The 16,424-nt window shown below is 45.2% G+C and overlaps 1 protein-coding gene across 1 annotated transcript in view; it reads right to left on the bottom strand.

Moving 5' to 3' along the window:
- BLVRA (biliverdin reductase A) overlaps positions 1–16,424 on the bottom strand; it is a 30,954-nt gene that overhangs the window by 3,908 nt on the left and 10,622 nt on the right. The window contains exons 2-6 of the mRNA XM_010132849.1: positions 7,032–7,159; positions 5,015–5,134; positions 4,314–4,411; positions 2,814–2,921; positions 1,914–2,085 (exon numbers count right to left, since the gene is read on the bottom strand). Of these exons, the coding sequence (XP_010131151.1) occupies positions 1,914–2,085; positions 2,814–2,921; positions 4,314–4,411; positions 5,015–5,134; positions 7,032–7,150 (617 nt within the window). The 5' untranslated portion in view covers positions 7,151–7,159. The remainder of the gene's footprint in view (positions 1–1,913; positions 2,086–2,813; positions 2,922–4,313; positions 4,412–5,014; positions 5,135–7,031; positions 7,160–16,424) is intronic.

Below are 16,424 nucleotides of genomic sequence, written 5' to 3'. Positions count from 1 at the left end.
GAAGTGCAGCAGGAAATACGGCCCCGCCACCGAACCGAATACAGGAACGCTATGTAACTTTCCAGGCGGCATAATTTATCCCAGAGACATAAAGCTGTCTGTCCCTGGGGGCATTAAAAAGCTTGTGGAGACACACCACTTACTGACCCATACAAGTAGTTAGCAGCGGGCTAAGAAAAGCAGGCGTAGAACAGTACTCCAGTACTAGGTACTCCTGTACCTAGCAAATACCACCCATAGCAGCTAAGAACTACCTAGGACACAGGACAGCCAGGGAAATGCTTAAGCCACCCGCTAGTTCCACCTGCTGGAATTAGTTCAAAAGCTCACTCTATGTGGATCTTTACAGCTACTCGTGTTACCGGCAAATTGCTCGGAGGCTAAACGGAGCTTGTAAGCGGAGTTCTGTCCTCCCACAACTGCATTTTAAAAGGAATTGGAAATGGTGTTTTATTTAAAGAGAGAGGAAGAGTGCTAAGACAAGATGATAAACCCATGATAAACTGCAGTGAGCTTTGTAGGACTGCCTGATAAAATGCTTAACTAGACCCGTGGTGAAACTAACAGCTCAAATAAGCCCTGGTTATTCACTTCCCAAGCAGCTAGTCCTTCAGGTTCTTACTTTTTAAACTAATTTTAGCTAAAATCCTTAAAGAAGTAAGCACTGATGTTCGGTGGGTTTTTATTTTTTGTTGTTGGGTTGGTTTGTTTTTTGTTTAGGTGTTCTAGCAGTGTAAGTGCAACAAAAAAAAAGGTACTTTATTAAAAATGATGATAGGCCAGAATATATTCCCATGTGGTCTTATTTTTGCCCTGCTCTCTATAGTCTTCTCACCTGCCTCTTGTCATATGTCTATGAGGGGGTCATCTGTCTCAAAGGCAGAGTGTGCTGTATGGAAAAAACAGTAAAACAGGAGTGGAGAGAAAGGAACAAATTGTTCCATCACCATTCTAACCTACTAGGAAACACATAGAGCCCAGGTAACTCCCCAGGACCTTTTCATGTCAGACAATTCTCAAGTTGTACTATAGCATGCAGTAAACTATCATTGTAAGTAACTTCAATCGATCTGAAAGGACACGGCCTCCATGTAGATGGCCATTAAAAATACACTATTTGATAGCAAGGCTATTGTCATCGTACTAAAAAAGGGAGATGAAACTCATTACAAAATGCATCATCAAAAGAGTTTTCTGCAAGAAAGTCACAGTGCAATGGCTGGGAAAAATGACAAGTAATCCTGGCTGCTGGACTCTCACTCAGTGTGACACACTCATGCAACAAAAGCAAAAAGACAAGAAATGGGAAACAGACTGTTGTCCTGCTCAGGAAAAAAATCAAAGAAACTTCAGGACTGCAGATTAGGCATTAGTCAAGAGCAAACTCTGCATGTTGGTCCTTCAGAAGTTTAATATGCCTCTGCTTGAAACGTGTAACTTTCTCTTAACCTCCAGCTAGTACTACACACCAGCACAGGCATTCTAGTGCTAGGTATAGCTAGGGCATTACTTTTTCAAACAGTCATATGCCTTCAGCCTGTAAAGAAAGGTTAGCTTTCAATGTACAGCTAGAATGCCTGATGCTAAACAAAAAATATCCTGCCTCTGAACGTTTTTCAGAGTGCAAAAGAAGGGTCATTCAGTCTTGGGCATGGTAAAATGCATTATGGGCCCATTCCTACATTCAGACATCAGAGAAGATTTTAAAACTCCTTGTGCTTCAGCAGACAGTGTTTGGTGGTGGCTCTTTTTACCCAAAATGACTATAGGAAGCTCTACCAGGTCTGTTTCTCTTGTACGCTGTCGTGCCAGCTTCCACCCATTCTGTTTCTGTAAGAGGAAGAGAGAATGCGGATCTCCTGCAGAAGATACCTGAGGAGCCTGGCTCACCTGCTGCCACAGCCATTACTCACTTATTGTTTGCCGTCTGAAAGTGAACAGTCATTCTGGAATAATTCTTATCCTTCCGCTTTATTCTGGAGGCAGAAGTAACAGTGAGGTCTCCAAAGAGGTCAATCAGCCAAGTCAGTCGGGCAATTCCACTGAAAGCTGGGAATCCTGCTTTGTTTTCATCGAGGACGCTACCTGGTGCAACAGCAACAGAAAGTCTTGAGGAAGAGGAAAGAGAATGCTCTTTGCATAGGAAAGGCTGAAGGAACTGCAGTGTTGCAGGCTTAGAGACCAGGCTGTAGGAAGGCCATGAGAGGAAGGACTGAGTAGGAAAGTCAACAAACATGGTCAGCCTTGAAATGCATCTGTTGGTGAGCTGTGATATAGAAGAATGCACAAAGTACGTATACAACAAACCCTTCAGGACATGCTGAAGACAGGAGGGCATATGTGGAGTCGACAAGGGAATAAAGTAGGGACAAAACACTGGCTCAAAAATCTCTCCCAGCCCTTCTGGGACAAAATGCCAGTGGGAAGACTAAAGGACCCCACTAGAAACTGAGACACTTCCTCAGAGCTCATCCTCCTCTCAGAGACCAATATGAATGAGAAATTGGTCACTACCAGCAAAGCACAGAAGGGATGAAGAAGTTCTCTCTTCTCCATACAAGAAGACATGGGCTTTTGCTCTTCACTAGATAGCAGAAAGAGATTAGCAAAGCAACAGCCCACAAAAGACAATTGTTAAGGCAAAGGTGCATTCCAGACAGTTCTGCAACTTCGTGGAAATATCCACTGTGTTTCTAGTCAGTTTATAGACAGACACTCATCTAAAATGACTGAATGAAGGCTGGAAGGAGTGGCGTCCCTGTGGAACAGACAGACAAATCCAGAAGGACTTGGAGCTCCTCACAGCTACTGACCTGTGAAATGCAATGTTCCCTTCACCAGGTCTTTCCCAGCAACCTCTTTTTTCAGCTGCTTGTACTCCTCAGTCAGAAGCTCAATGTGCTCCACATGGAGTACTTTACCTGCCATTAAAAAACCAGACAGACATTAAAACCTCACCAAAACTCAGGACAGATTATAGAGGAGCTTTCTCTGTGAATCAAAGGCACATGTAAGCAGTAAAGGCTTCACCAGCCACCAGTGGGAACTCACTTAGAAATGTTCTCACACATGGCTGGCAAGATGACGTCAGGAGGAAAATCAAACACGGGCCCTGTGCTGAGACATCAATCTGGGTTAAGGATTTTCAGGAGACAACAAATATAGAGATTAGGGGAACAGCAGCCACTGTGTTTAACAGAAACTCTGTAATAAAATCCAATACCCAACTAAGGCTGAAACACGAGTCTTCAAAGAAAAAGACAGATTAATTCTTGGCCCCTTTCCCCTCACATTTCCTTGTTCTGCATTCTTCCTTCCAGGGTAGTAGGAAAGAAAAAGGAGGGGGAAACAGCAGCATTACAGTCAGCCCCAGATTGTAACAACATGTTAAAAGAGTCCCTCCCTCCACTGCCGTTAATTGGGCTGCTTTGCAATAGAAGCTATCCTATACTCATTGAATGTGGCCCTCATCCAATACATCTTCTTCTGGAAGGTCTCCAGGAGAGTCAATTTAGGCTGCTGACAGTAACTGCTGCTGCTGCTTCAAGAGAAGAGGCATAAATTCTGCTCAATGGGAAGCCATTTGGTGAGCAACAAGGCAGTAACTGGTGTTGGTACAGGGAAACAGCAAAGCAGAAATCCCCTACCTCCGGTGTTTTAGGACAAAAGTCACAAAGGAAATCTTTAAGAAGTAGAGGTAGAAATAGTGCAGCTTGTTCAAACTCTGCTCCTGCCCAGCACTGTTCTTTTCCTTGCAGCCCCAAACATCCCCACTGGCCTCAACTGAACTGCCAGCTTCTGACCCTTGGCACTGCAGGGGTGGGACCACATGCCTTCCAGAAATAAAGGGATTCTGCTCGGAGACAAGCTGCCTTTCAGGCAGGGATGCCTTGCTGGCCTGCAGTAGCATGAGCAGCTGTGTGTAACTGGCACATCACAAATGCTTGAAGCAGGGGAGCTGTTTCCAGTTTCATTTTCAGGGAGAGAAAGGACAGGGGAGTGCCCAAGTGCAATGCCACACTCACCGAGTGGTTTAGTATCACTGGGGCAGAAGTTTCCTTCTCTGCCTGCATTCTCAGTACCACAAGCAGAGATCAGTGCTTTTGTGAGGGCAAATGTACCTTACCCTTAGCCCTGATTTGTGTGTTTATTTCCCCATTGGCACACGGCTTAAATCCTATATTGACAGATTTCTGAGACAGGCCTTCTATGTCATGATTAATGGTAGACCGGAGCCCTGCCTTCGATTTTGATGCCTTTGTTGCTACCCAACAGGTAATACTGTTTACACCCTTGGAGAACCAGTGCGTTACCTTTCTGTTCAGCCATGTCCCAGAGTTCATGGGCCGCCTTAGCAGACAAAGCCATGGGGTACTCAACGAGAACATGTTTTCCAGCTTCCAAAAACATTCTGAAAGGGATAAAAGATCAGTCTTTAAACAGTATTCCACAGTAATCATCCCTCTCCACTGTGCAAGCTGCTTCTCATTCCTACAGCCCCATATGGAGAAATGCACAATGCAGGGTAACAGAAATAAACAGTAAGCTTCCTAGCAGGGATGTGTGGTGGTTACATCACACATCCGGACTGCCAGATTTTAATTCTCCCTTTTCCACAGAATTCCCTCACTCACCTACAGCAAGTCACTAAAATGCTGCAGTGTTGAGCACTGCAGTTTCTAACTTTCAGACACTTGAGTGGCTGGAGAAAGGCACTGGAGTGCCCCTATACAGTCTCTGAGGAAAGGCTTTGAATCCTGTTTCAAGTTGCCTGTCCATCAACCACAAGCCTAGAGGTACGTAATTGGAATTACCTGGGAAACGAATGCATCTTAAATCCTACTCTCTTCCAGAGCTTATTTGGTGCTCTAGGCAACTCGCTATCATTCGCTTCAAGCTTCTAGTCTGGAAGTCTCTTCTCAGTGTCCACATACTCACCTGCAACAGCTCCTCTATGCTTCTAAATTACTGAGGAAAGGATGAGCAAAGGGAAAAAATAAACACCTCAAAATACCTGATGTTTTCTTCATGGCTTCTGTTCTCTGTGCTGATGAAGGCTGCATGGATCTCTTTGCTTCTTAAAGCATCTTCCAGGCTAATCTGCTTGGCCTCGTCAATATTGTCAAATTTTCTCCTGCGTATTTAGCATAAATACAAGAAAAGTATACCTGTCTCAGCCCATTCTTCCCAACTGCATGTGGTGAGGCAGCACTTAGAAATTGTTCTCACGAACCACTGTCTCACTGAGCTCAGCCAAGGTAGAACAAAGGCAGCCTGCTATCCAGGAAGAACATGAGCACTAACAGAGAGAAGTGGAGTGCACAAAAGAACAAAACGGATGAGCCAGTGTTCAGGTGGTGGTATCAGTACAGAAACTGTCCTGCTATAGAAGTGTAAAGTGCTTTTTCGATTTTGTTTTTTTTGTTTTGGAGTTTTGATTTTTAATAAGCATCATTATGAAAGAGCCATTCTAAAAGCATGACTTGAAGGAGGACAGTGCTCCAATGGGAGGACATGTCCCCACCATGCTGGATAACGTGAGCAAAAGCACCTGAGTTGGCAGGGCCACATGCAACTACAAGTACAGACAAGCAGGAGAGGGACAAAGCAGACGCTGGGCGATGATGGCTCACACACCCTGCAACACACACCACCACCCCCACACCATGTCAGTACTAACAGGAAGGTTCTCTTGACCACCACCCCAAGCACATCTCCACCTGAAAATGAAACACACACATTCATTTCTCCAACACTGGACACTTTTAAGATTTGGCTGGACAGGATGCGGGGCCATCTTGTGCAGACCACGCTTTAGACAAGAAAGGTTGGACCAGATGATCCCTTGAGGTTCCTTCCAACCTGCTATTCTATGATTCGCTCCCTGCAAAAGCCCTTTGCATCAGTAAAGACTGGAACAGACACCTTGATGGTGGCAGGATAGGTGACAGAGGACATGAAGGTAGTCCACAAGCAGGACTTGAAAGCAAAGACAGGTAGTGTTTGCATGTGATTGGAAAGCAAAGAGCAAAGCAACATATCCAAGCAAGCACATTTCGGCAGCACTGCTTCTCAAGAGCAGGAGCGGAACCCCTGTCTTCAGCATGGATCAAGGCTAACTGTAGCACTAGCAAAGACATCAGGGGAAGCAGGAGTGTATTTGGCAAGGGGATGGACTGGATGACCTAATGGGTCATTTCAGCCTCAAACAACCCTGACTGCGTGATTTAAATATAGCTGGAAAAATACATTCGCAGTCTGAGATCCATACGCATTCTGCCTAACTATTTAAAACCGGCATGCTCTGCTCTTATGGGGCAGACAGTCTAGCAGGAGTGCTCAGCGGGGGAGCACACGCTAAAATTCCACAGCTCCAAGCTAGCGAGAAAAACTCTTGCTCTCAAAGAACCTACTTCACTGTACATAGTAAATTACGATATTTTCATTAAAGACATCTGCAAGTTCGGTACCAGGTTTAAATAAAAAAAAAAAAAAAAGAATCTTATGACGAAGTTGCAGTATTAGGAGCTGTACAACACACGTTTCTGTAAAAAAAAAAAAAAAACCACAACACTTTTTTTAAAAACTCTGTAAAACTTCTTATGTTTTTGAAATATTTCTACAAATGCATGCAGGCATTAGGTCATTAGAGTAATTATTGTCTGTACCACCCTAAACCTACAGGAAATTTCAGACAGAACTGCATTTCTTTTAATCACACAGATTCTACAGCGAGGACATCTCTTAGCTTTTAATTTAGTCATTTCTGCAAGGTATCTCACAAAAGTAACCTCTCTGTTCCCTCTTGCCAAGCCTTCTGTGCTCATTTCCTAGCTGCCACTCAGAATGGCAGGCATATTTGCGTAAACTTTCCCTTTTCAGACAGCTTTAATTACAAGAGAAATGTAAAACTTTGGATGTTCATCCCTTGCACCCCTCAGATAATAGTCCTCCACGTAGCAGGGCATGTGCACCAGAAGGAAGAAACATTACAATATACCTATTAAACATGCTAAGATGAAATTTCTAACCTGGATACAAATCCAAAGAGTTTCAGGTGCTCAGAAGGGCTGGAAGGCATCGGATTCACCAAGTCTCGGATTCGTGCTAAGCCAGCAATTCCAACTCCAACCACCACTGTCCCAAACATTTTGGTAATCTAACCAAAGGAAAAAAAAAAAGCAACATTATTTTCTTTTCAAGAGGAGAGGAGCAGCTGAGAGAGGAAGTGGAAGGATGAATTATTCTTGAACCCTTCTTTCATACAACCAAACCTTATTCAGATGTCAGCAATGGGCTCACAGAGATGTGATGCTACAGGCTACTGAGCTCACTTGCATCCCACTGAAATGTGGTCAAGTGGTTCCGCCTGTCACAGAACAGGTCTGGTTTTTAACAGCTGTAGTATCACAGGTCTGGCACGAAGTTCCTCCTTTCCGTGAATAGAAGGCAGACTTCAAAGGTGAGACATTCTTCTATTTATATCACCGCTTCCTCATTGGAAGGGAGCCAAAAAGTTCTGCAAACCCAGCAGAGCTTTATATACACCCGGCTGACTTCCTGAGTGTCTGCAGCACAGCCTGCTCCGGGATGCCACACGGACAATCACGGTGCCCAGCAGCATAGCTGGAATACTTTAGGACAGGAAGCAAAGAGCGTCTTTCATTCCCCCATGTAGCTGTGGGCACGACCTACAACATCAAGACACAACCAACCATCTGATAACTTGGTCAAGTTGCCTGCCTGACATTTCCACGCACGGAGAAAGCTCTGCCATCTCTTTAACGACAAGCAGGCACGTCCTCAACATTTCCATCTCCCAAAAGCACATTCCTATCCCACTGGTACCAAACTGAGGACGAGCCGGGTACTGCGCTCACTGGCCAGGCTGCTGGGCCACTGATACTAAATTCTTCTGTTGGCTCTATGATTTGCCATTGATTTGAGGAAGCACTGGCCAACCAGTGTCACCTTTCAAACCTGCAATGTTCCACTGCCCTGAGGACTAGCAATACTTCATAAAGTATTTAAAGATTTACAGAAAAAACGGCTTAAAGCCACGCCAAGTCAGCCCCTCTGTATTTTTTTGTTCCTTCCATCCTATTCAAACATCCCTTCATACTCTGTTTCTTCTGTTTTGGTGTCCTCCTCCCTGCCAATGCTGATGCCTTCACTTGAGTGAACTCTTTTGATCACTTCCACTACCTGGCTGCAGCCCTTCATACCCTTCTAAGACTTAAATGGATAAATGGACAACCCCACTTCACTCCTCCTTGTGCCTCTTGCCTGACAGGATCACAGCGCAGCAGCACAGCTCTAAGTGACTTCTCTTACAGCGCCAGAGGTTGACAGCTCCTAAGAAATTACATCAACTGGCACAAAGAAAAAAAATAAAGTCCCTCTTCAATCACATGTCTGTCTGGTTTTTGTTTTTCTATATACTCCTGCCTACATACATATTCCTGTCGGTGCTGAACTCTGTTTACTGTATACATGCCAAAGGGGTATAAGGGTAAAACACATAGCGGCCTGTTTAATATAAAAGGAGAAATGAGTGATATTGGAAGAGGTCTCTATGGAGATTACAGTGATGAGTCATTAACAAATATTTGAGATATAATGTGATAACACTGCTCATCAGGGAAGAGAGATGTATAGGGCTGAGGGGGGAGGAAAGGAGGGTAACAGAATCACACAACCCATTTTCAGTTGCACCCACAGGCAGAGTCCTGGGTCTGGGCTCTCGGTTACACTTGCTTTTCTCTATGCCAAAAAGAAAAGAGACCGAGACTTGCAGAACGATCTCAGCTGAAAGAAGCCCCTGGAGGTCACCCCATCCAAATTCCACTCGGTCGCACCAGGGCCATGCTGAGATTCCATGGATGAGAATACAGGAACCTCCCAGGATCTCTGCTGTTGCGTTTGACCACCCTTGCAGCAACAACTTCTTAGTACCTACTCCGAGATTCCTGTGTTGCCTTTTGTGCCATTTCTCTGCACATTTCCCAAAAGCATGGCTGCAGCTCCTCTACATGCTCCTGTCATAAAGCAGTAGGCAGCAATAATAACCCCCTTTACCTTTCTTTTCTGAAGCCTGGACAAAACCGTTCCCTAAGCCTCTCCTCATTCAGCATCTGCTCCAGCCCCCTGACCATCCTGGTGGCTCTCCACCAGACTCGCTCCTGTATTTAACTTATTTCTTATAGCAGGGTACACAAAACTGGACATCGCACTGCAGGTGTCACCAGATCCTGTCAGCTACACTCTTGCTAATGCAGTCCAGGACATGGTTGACCTTCTTTGCTAGAAGAGCACACTGTGGCCTGGGGTTCAACTTAGCCACCAGCAACTGCCTTTCCAGCCAGGCAGTCCCACCCTCTACTGGTACACAGTTATTCCACCCTGGACAAAGTTTTGCTGAACTTCCTGTCTGCCATTCTCCAGCCTGCCAAGGCCCCTCCGGTATTGACTACTCCCCCCAGTTTGATATCAACCCCAGACTGGCTTAAGCTGCACTCCATCCTGTTGTCCAGGTGATTAATAAAGACATTTAACAGTACTGAAGACGAGCGCAATACTTGCCCTTTTCCAGTCGCCAGGAACCTCCCCTGATTGCCACTGGCTTCACAGTGACATTAGCCAAGTTCCTCAGCACCCTCAGAGGTACCTTGTTCTGGCGCCAGGGGCTGCTGTACATCCAATTAGCTCAAGAGCTGTATCACTGTCTTTCTCTGCAGCGGATAATACTACATTCCCGCAGACACTGCTAGCAGACTCAGAACCCTGCAGGGACTGAGGACAGACCTTGCTAGTGAAAGCCATGGCAAAAAAAGGCATCAGGGACCTCTAACTTCCTTCACCCCAGCCCCACTAAGCAGCAGGCTTGTATTTTCTCAGCTTTTTTTTTTTTTGTTAGCAGTGTACCCAGAGAAACCCTTCCCATAGCTAGTTTCAGCTCCAGCTGAGCTTTGTCTTTCCCAGCTCTGTCCCTGCAAGCTTGGTCACTGTCTCTGTGTTCCTCCTTGGATAGTCTCTCCCAGCTCCTGCACGTTCTTTTTGTGTCTGAGCTCAGTCAGGAGGCCCCTGCCGATCCACACCAGCTTCCTGATATGCTTGGCTCTGCCTGAAGCACACTGGAATGACCTCCTACTGGGGAGGTCACCCCTGTAAATCAACTTCAGCCCCTCTGCCCCCCAGGGCAGTCTCCCATAGCGCCCTGACAAACGGAGTCATCAAAAAGTGAAAAAACTGCTCTTCTGAAGTGTATGGTTGTAATTCTTAAAAAAATTATATTCATAAAGGACTCCAGTGTGAATCAGGACTAGGTCAGCAGAGGTTTAGAAGCAGTCCAGCTGGAGAGCAGCTGATCAGGGGCTTACTTCAAGTTCAGAAGTTTTCAAGGTTACTGAAGTGTTAAGCTGTTAATATTTGCCTATGGCCTTTAGTGGGATTGGGAGTGGGAGTCACACAGCAGACAAATTCTCCCGAACCTCCTACAGTCATCTTGTCTCCAAGAACTGTTTTTTTTTTTTTGTGGTGAGCTGCTGACCTCTGCTTCAACGAAGCAGAGAAGGTGGGGGAGCATACTACTGTCTTCCACTGCCATGAACAAAGAACACCTCTCAGCAGTTGCTCAGGTTGCTGAACACCAACATTTTTGCCTCTCCTTTGAAAATACTTTCCTAGTGTCATCCGATGAACCACGTCTAACCTCCCCACAGTCACATTTAAGAGAAACAAGATTATTTCAGCCTAAGAACAAAACCTGTTACTATGCAACCTGTTGCCATAGCAACCAGCCATCCGGTCCAGGTCAAGGGTTTGCAGGCTAATACGGTATCCACATGGAAAGAGACAGCTAGTAAACGTACGGTACACAACCTTCACTTACGTGCATAGCTAAGAGAAAAATTGCTATGTCTGCACCCCGGCTGCTGCTTTTTATTACCCTCGTTTTGCTCACACAACAAATCCTGGAGCTGCTCAGGGAGAAAAGTAAATTAGATGGGTTTTGGAACTGTCATGAATCAGGTAAGAGCAGAATACAGAATACTCATCTGAGAGTTTAGATGAATGTATCAAAATTTACTCCTTATTTCAAACCTTTACACGAGGATGACAGCTACAGTTATCTTTCAAGCACAAAAACATGATCAAGGAGGAAGCCCAAACTGTAAACTGCTGTGCCTGCCTTCCATACCTTTTTCTTAAAATTGGTGAGCTCAGCCAAAGCTTTGACAAAAAGATTTCAGAGGCATTTTCAAGGCTGGTGAACTCTGGCTCCCGTTGTACTGAAAAAATTGTACAGTAAGCGAGAAAACGTACACCAGCCAGTGCCCAAAAGCATTTTCTCCACCCTTTCCTAACCGGCTATATGAAAGTAAAGGGGCTGGTGAGAAGATTAGACAGGGATGTCCTTTGCACTGACAGATTGTGATCGAGGAGTGTCTCCCATGGCCACCTCGGCCTGGTCGCAGGCAGCTCTGCCAGCCCCACTAAGGGTCCCCTGTGAACCGGGGTGGGGGGCATGGCGGCTGCTGAATGGTGCGGGAGCTCTTCACCACTGCCAGACAGCACGAGTGGCTCCTCTTCCCAAGGGAGACAAGCCCTGCATGATGCAGAGGTAGGGCTGAGAAAGGCATCTAGCTGAAGAGGATCACTGATCCCACACTGATAGATCATTGCCCACCACCCCTCTGCTCTTGTTGGGTTTAATGTGCTACTGCTGCTTATTTCGTCCATCGGATAGAGCTAGGCTACTCCATAGCAAAAAAAAGGGGTTCTATACCCAAGTATTCTTGCAAAGTTTTGCAGTAAAACAGGAACGTTCAGCAGCAAAACAAGCAACAGAGTATGTCCAAAAGGATCAGTTACTCAGCAAATGTGTTTTTCCCCAGTGCAATCACACAGTGGGACTTCAGCCCCTCCCTACACCTCAAAACTGCCAGCGTTCACTGAGGAAAGCTTAAGGCAAGTGAGGCTTTACCTTTGTTTTAAGCAAGACTGCTAAGCCCATGCAAAGCCAGTGCAGAGGCAAGATAAAAGGCAGAACTTAATTATCACCCCTTGAAGAAACTTTTTCATGGCCTATCTAGACATTACAGGATGAGGACAGGTACCTCCTCTCCTGACACATAGAGAATTTCAGTGAGCCTCGTGCATTTTCCCTGCAGCTTTCAAAGTCTCATTCCCGCAGTTATGAGTGAGTGACTCACATCAGTAATCAAAACGTTCTGCAATTAATGTCTCCTGCAATAGCGTAACAGAGATGTGGGAGGCTTTCCTGAAGCACGCCCAGCCTGGTCTTCAATGTGCTACTTCAAGTGACTGCCATTTTACTGCCACACATATCTTAAGAGGCGCAGAAACCTTGCAGGTGAGTGCTTCATCTGAAAATACTGCTGCCAAGGTTAGGTCACTTTTGTGTACTCAACAGTTGAACCATTTCATTCCCACAGTAATTTTTCAGCAATTTTCTCTCTCTCCTTCTATACCTGTCGGATCTTTACCTACATGAAATGTGTAACTCTATCAAACCCAAGTGCTGACACATGCTGTCATTTCCTTCCTGATGCTTAAAATTACACAGTACAATCCATACTGACCACTACGCCACCTCCACTACGCTGAAAAATAAAGGGGGACCCATATGGCCAGGTGCCAGCAACTGGGGAAACTGAGCTTCAAGGGCTGCTACTGGGCAGACTGAGTGTCCGAGCCTGGCTGCTGGAGGGATACACCTTGTACACCTGTACATCTATATATATTCTCACTAGCAGACCTTCTCCCTGCTCAGTCAGAGAGGGGAGCAGGAGGAGGCTGCTCCCTGTGTTCCTGTGAGTCTGTGATCTGTGTGACTGGCCATGTACACATGCAGATACGTGGCATATGTACGTGCTCTGTGCGTGCGTGCTGACTGGGAATACATTTTCGGCCTCAATACTGGTTGGGCCAGGGGCCATGGAGCTGCACAGCCTTGCCCCTTTCAGACTCTTGGATTCAGCGTGATTTTTTTCCCTAACATAAGCCAGGCTGGACTGAGGAGGTTTTCCAGAGTTTCCTTTGAGCAGACTTGTGGATTAGACATTGTAGAAAATGTTTTCTCTGTTACAGCAGCAAATTCCCGAGATGAGGGTTGCAGCATCTTCCTCAACCAAAGTTTTTAGGGGAACAGTGGACAGACAGCAACAGTCACTGTAAAATCACCAAGCTGAAAACTGGAAGCTCCTTCCAGCCCTACATCTCTGACCTCAAATACCCGGAGACCTGGCAGATGCTGTACTCAGAGTGTTGGAACGTGCAACAGCCTGTACCATCACATTGTACTCTCATTGTCTGCTCTTTGCAAGACAAGTCTGCCTGGGGCAGAGAAAGCAGAAGCTGAACAGCATGGCTTTTGTCAGTGTTGGTTTTTAGAAGGGAAGAACTGCACAATCTATTGGCCTATTCAAAGGCATAAATATCCCTTGTTCTGCAGGAAATCACTTATGCACTTTAACCTCTGTATGTGCTGAAGTGTCTTTGGGAAGCAGACCCAGCCCAGGCCTCACTAATTCGAACTAAAAGCAGAACTTGAAGAAAAAGAAAAAACAGAAAAGAAGGCACAGAAAATAACTGTTTAAGTGGTAATGTGCTGAAGTGAGAGTTTGTGGGTTTGCTTTGCCGTTACTGCAAGAAAGAAACAGTCAGGAAGGCAACTCCCATCACTCTCATTGTTACTTCTCTTTAAAACATTAATTGAACACCTCTCATGCTCACCTCTCCGGCTATGACAACTCAGGCCACAGTTTCCTGGCAGGCGAGTTACACCTTTGAGCCACCAACTCTCGCAGAGATTTTCTGACAGACAAAAGTCTCTCACCCCATCTGGCACCACTGTACCTTGGAAACAGCCAGAGTGGGCTTTTCAATGCCATTCGAACAACACACCTGCATCAGTTTATATTTATACGCAGGCTATGTGCCTGGGCTTTCTGATTAAATTCTGGTTTTCCAGCTGGCTGCCAAAGCTGAAGTCGGTATAGTATGCTGAGATATGGCCAGATGCTGTGTTTCTGTTGCCAAACAATCACCTTTACTATATACAGTGATGGTTAATAATAAACGGCTGCACTTCTAACAGTTACACTGTTTCCAGCATTTATACCTAAGCAGAAAGGAAAACTTTTATTAAAACATACTTCTGCAACTAACTCTACTGTCTCCAGAGTCCACAGCAGTCCTGACTCCTGTCACTGTGAGGTTGCTCTCCACAGCCTGCAACTCCAGACCTGCAGCAAACACATCTCACAAAACTAATATGAAAGTGTGAGAGGTATTGGAAGAATCTGAAAATCTGTTTTTAATACATGACATACTCCACTCCGTGGAGGACTGACTCAGAGGTGCTGTGACGTACATGCATGGGTACAAATGACCTTTTTGTCCTGTCCTCTGTCCATAGTCACCCTCTGTGGTTCAGATTTGGTTGCAAGTCTGAAGATGAAAAATCAAGGCAAATAACACTTCTGAGATGGAGTCTCAGAGACGTGCAGAGAAGCTAAATCCTCAGTCTGGATCACTTTGTTTGACTCTGCCCTGACATTACCTGCATTGTTTCTATTTGGAGGAAAAACCAGTGATTCATGCGGCCAGTTTAAATGGTGGACCTTGCCTTTGCACAAGACAACTGATTTCTATATGTGACAGCTAAGAGTCAAATTAAGTTTGGATGTAACTAGGGTACTACGCTACCAATGCTGAAACTATTCAGGAAAGAACTGAGCCCATTTTGGGACAAGTGAAACAAAAAATAAGAGAAAGGGCTCATGAAGGCTCCACTTTTTATTTTATAAAAATTTTCCCTTAAGAATAACAAACAAATAAACCATTACTTTTAAGGTCAAGTTTCCAGGAACCACTCTGGAGTGAATTACACAGGGCCCTGTGAAATTTCTGGTGGGTAAATCAACAATCCCACATAACTGCTGCCTCATCACAGCTATTCTTTAACCAAAAGGCTGCTTGTATGTGGTTACTTGGTGTATGACTAAAGCAAAGAACCACAAATAGGCCCAGAAGTTTCCTCCAGGTTTTAACACGCAATAACAATTTTTGAAAGAGAATTTGCCCATGGTAGTAGAAGCAAAGAGTGTTTCACCATGTCGTTGTCAATTAATTTGGAGTGAAGTCCAATTTTAGATGAGCACTCAGGTAAATGAGCTATGGTATGGAGCTATCACCAATTCACAGATCCTAATTTTCCATGGGATCAAAAAATATTATTGTTACAGTACCAGTCTGTGCCTGAACACAGACTGGAGATAATAACCCTGAGTAAATCTAAAAATGGTACTAACTCCAAAGAGGAAAAAAAAAAAGGCACGGAACACGTCCTCCACCACTCTACTGACATAACGCCCACATAAACACTAAAGCTATTTCCAGAGTTGAACTCTGCCAGGTCCCCCTGGACCACAAACCATGTCCCCTGGCTTCCCTGCAGAACAATAAAGCCACCAGAGTAAAGTCGCCGCACAGCCAAGCAGCTGACGCTAACGACCGAGACCCTGCTTAAACACCTAATCTGTACAAAGGCACCGCTCTTTCGTGTTGGCTCTTACACTTCCCTAAATTAAGAGCTTTTCATGTTCCATTATAAAAAATTAGAGGATTACTCACCCATACCTGCATTTCTGAGGAAATGTCACTTGGAGCTAATCACAAGGGGTGTAGCTGATGGGGCAGGGAGCTGAGACACGCCAAACAATCTCAGTGTATTCCCTTCCCCCCCTTACGCTGCTCGTTCTGTTTTGCTGTGTCACTTACCAAGGCTTCTCCACCTCACTTGATAGATTCACAAGTGCTTTGCAGGTAAACTCTAAGGCCAGGAGAGGCTTCCAAGCTTTTGCTGTAACACAAATGAAAGTGATGATGGACAATTACAGAAAAATGTTCTTATGAGAGTCTGGACTTTTTTTTTTTCCCTCAAACTTCATGCTGCCAGAAGAGGAAGAAGAGTCCAACCATTAGACCGTTATCTTGGCAACGGTATGTTGTCTTGGTGGAGCAAGACTTGCAGCTGGACTTGTGGTTAAATTTCGTTTGTAACAGCACTTTGTCAAATGCCTTGTGATCTTTATGTCCATGTTAGCAACATTAGCTGTATGATTAGCTAAGGCGCAAGAGAGCTTGCTAGAATAAAGGTTGTATGGACAGTTAGCTCCTGTGCGTGAAAAGAGCATGCAGCTTGCTGATTGGACAAGGACGCTTAACTCTCAACCGGATAGGTTGAAGGCCCTGGACTCTGAAGATTGAAATGTGGGCATTACGAGAAGACTTGAGCCTCTTGAGATTGGACCGCCACTGGGATGGAACTCTGGACCTACCAGAAGCTTCTAGATCCTTGGTGATGCCAGTAGAGGACCATCTTGAGATTGGTCTTT

Source organism: Buceros rhinoceros, unplaced genomic scaffold (genome assembly GCF_000710305.1).
Source record: "Buceros rhinoceros silvestris isolate BGI_N320 unplaced genomic scaffold, ASM71030v1 scaffold11083, whole genome shotgun sequence".
Taxonomy (NCBI): Eukaryota; Metazoa; Chordata; class Aves; order Bucerotiformes; family Bucerotidae; genus Buceros; species Buceros rhinoceros.
The sequence above is the reverse complement of the archived record's forward strand: the minus strand, read 5'-3'. Positions and strand labels throughout refer to the sequence as shown.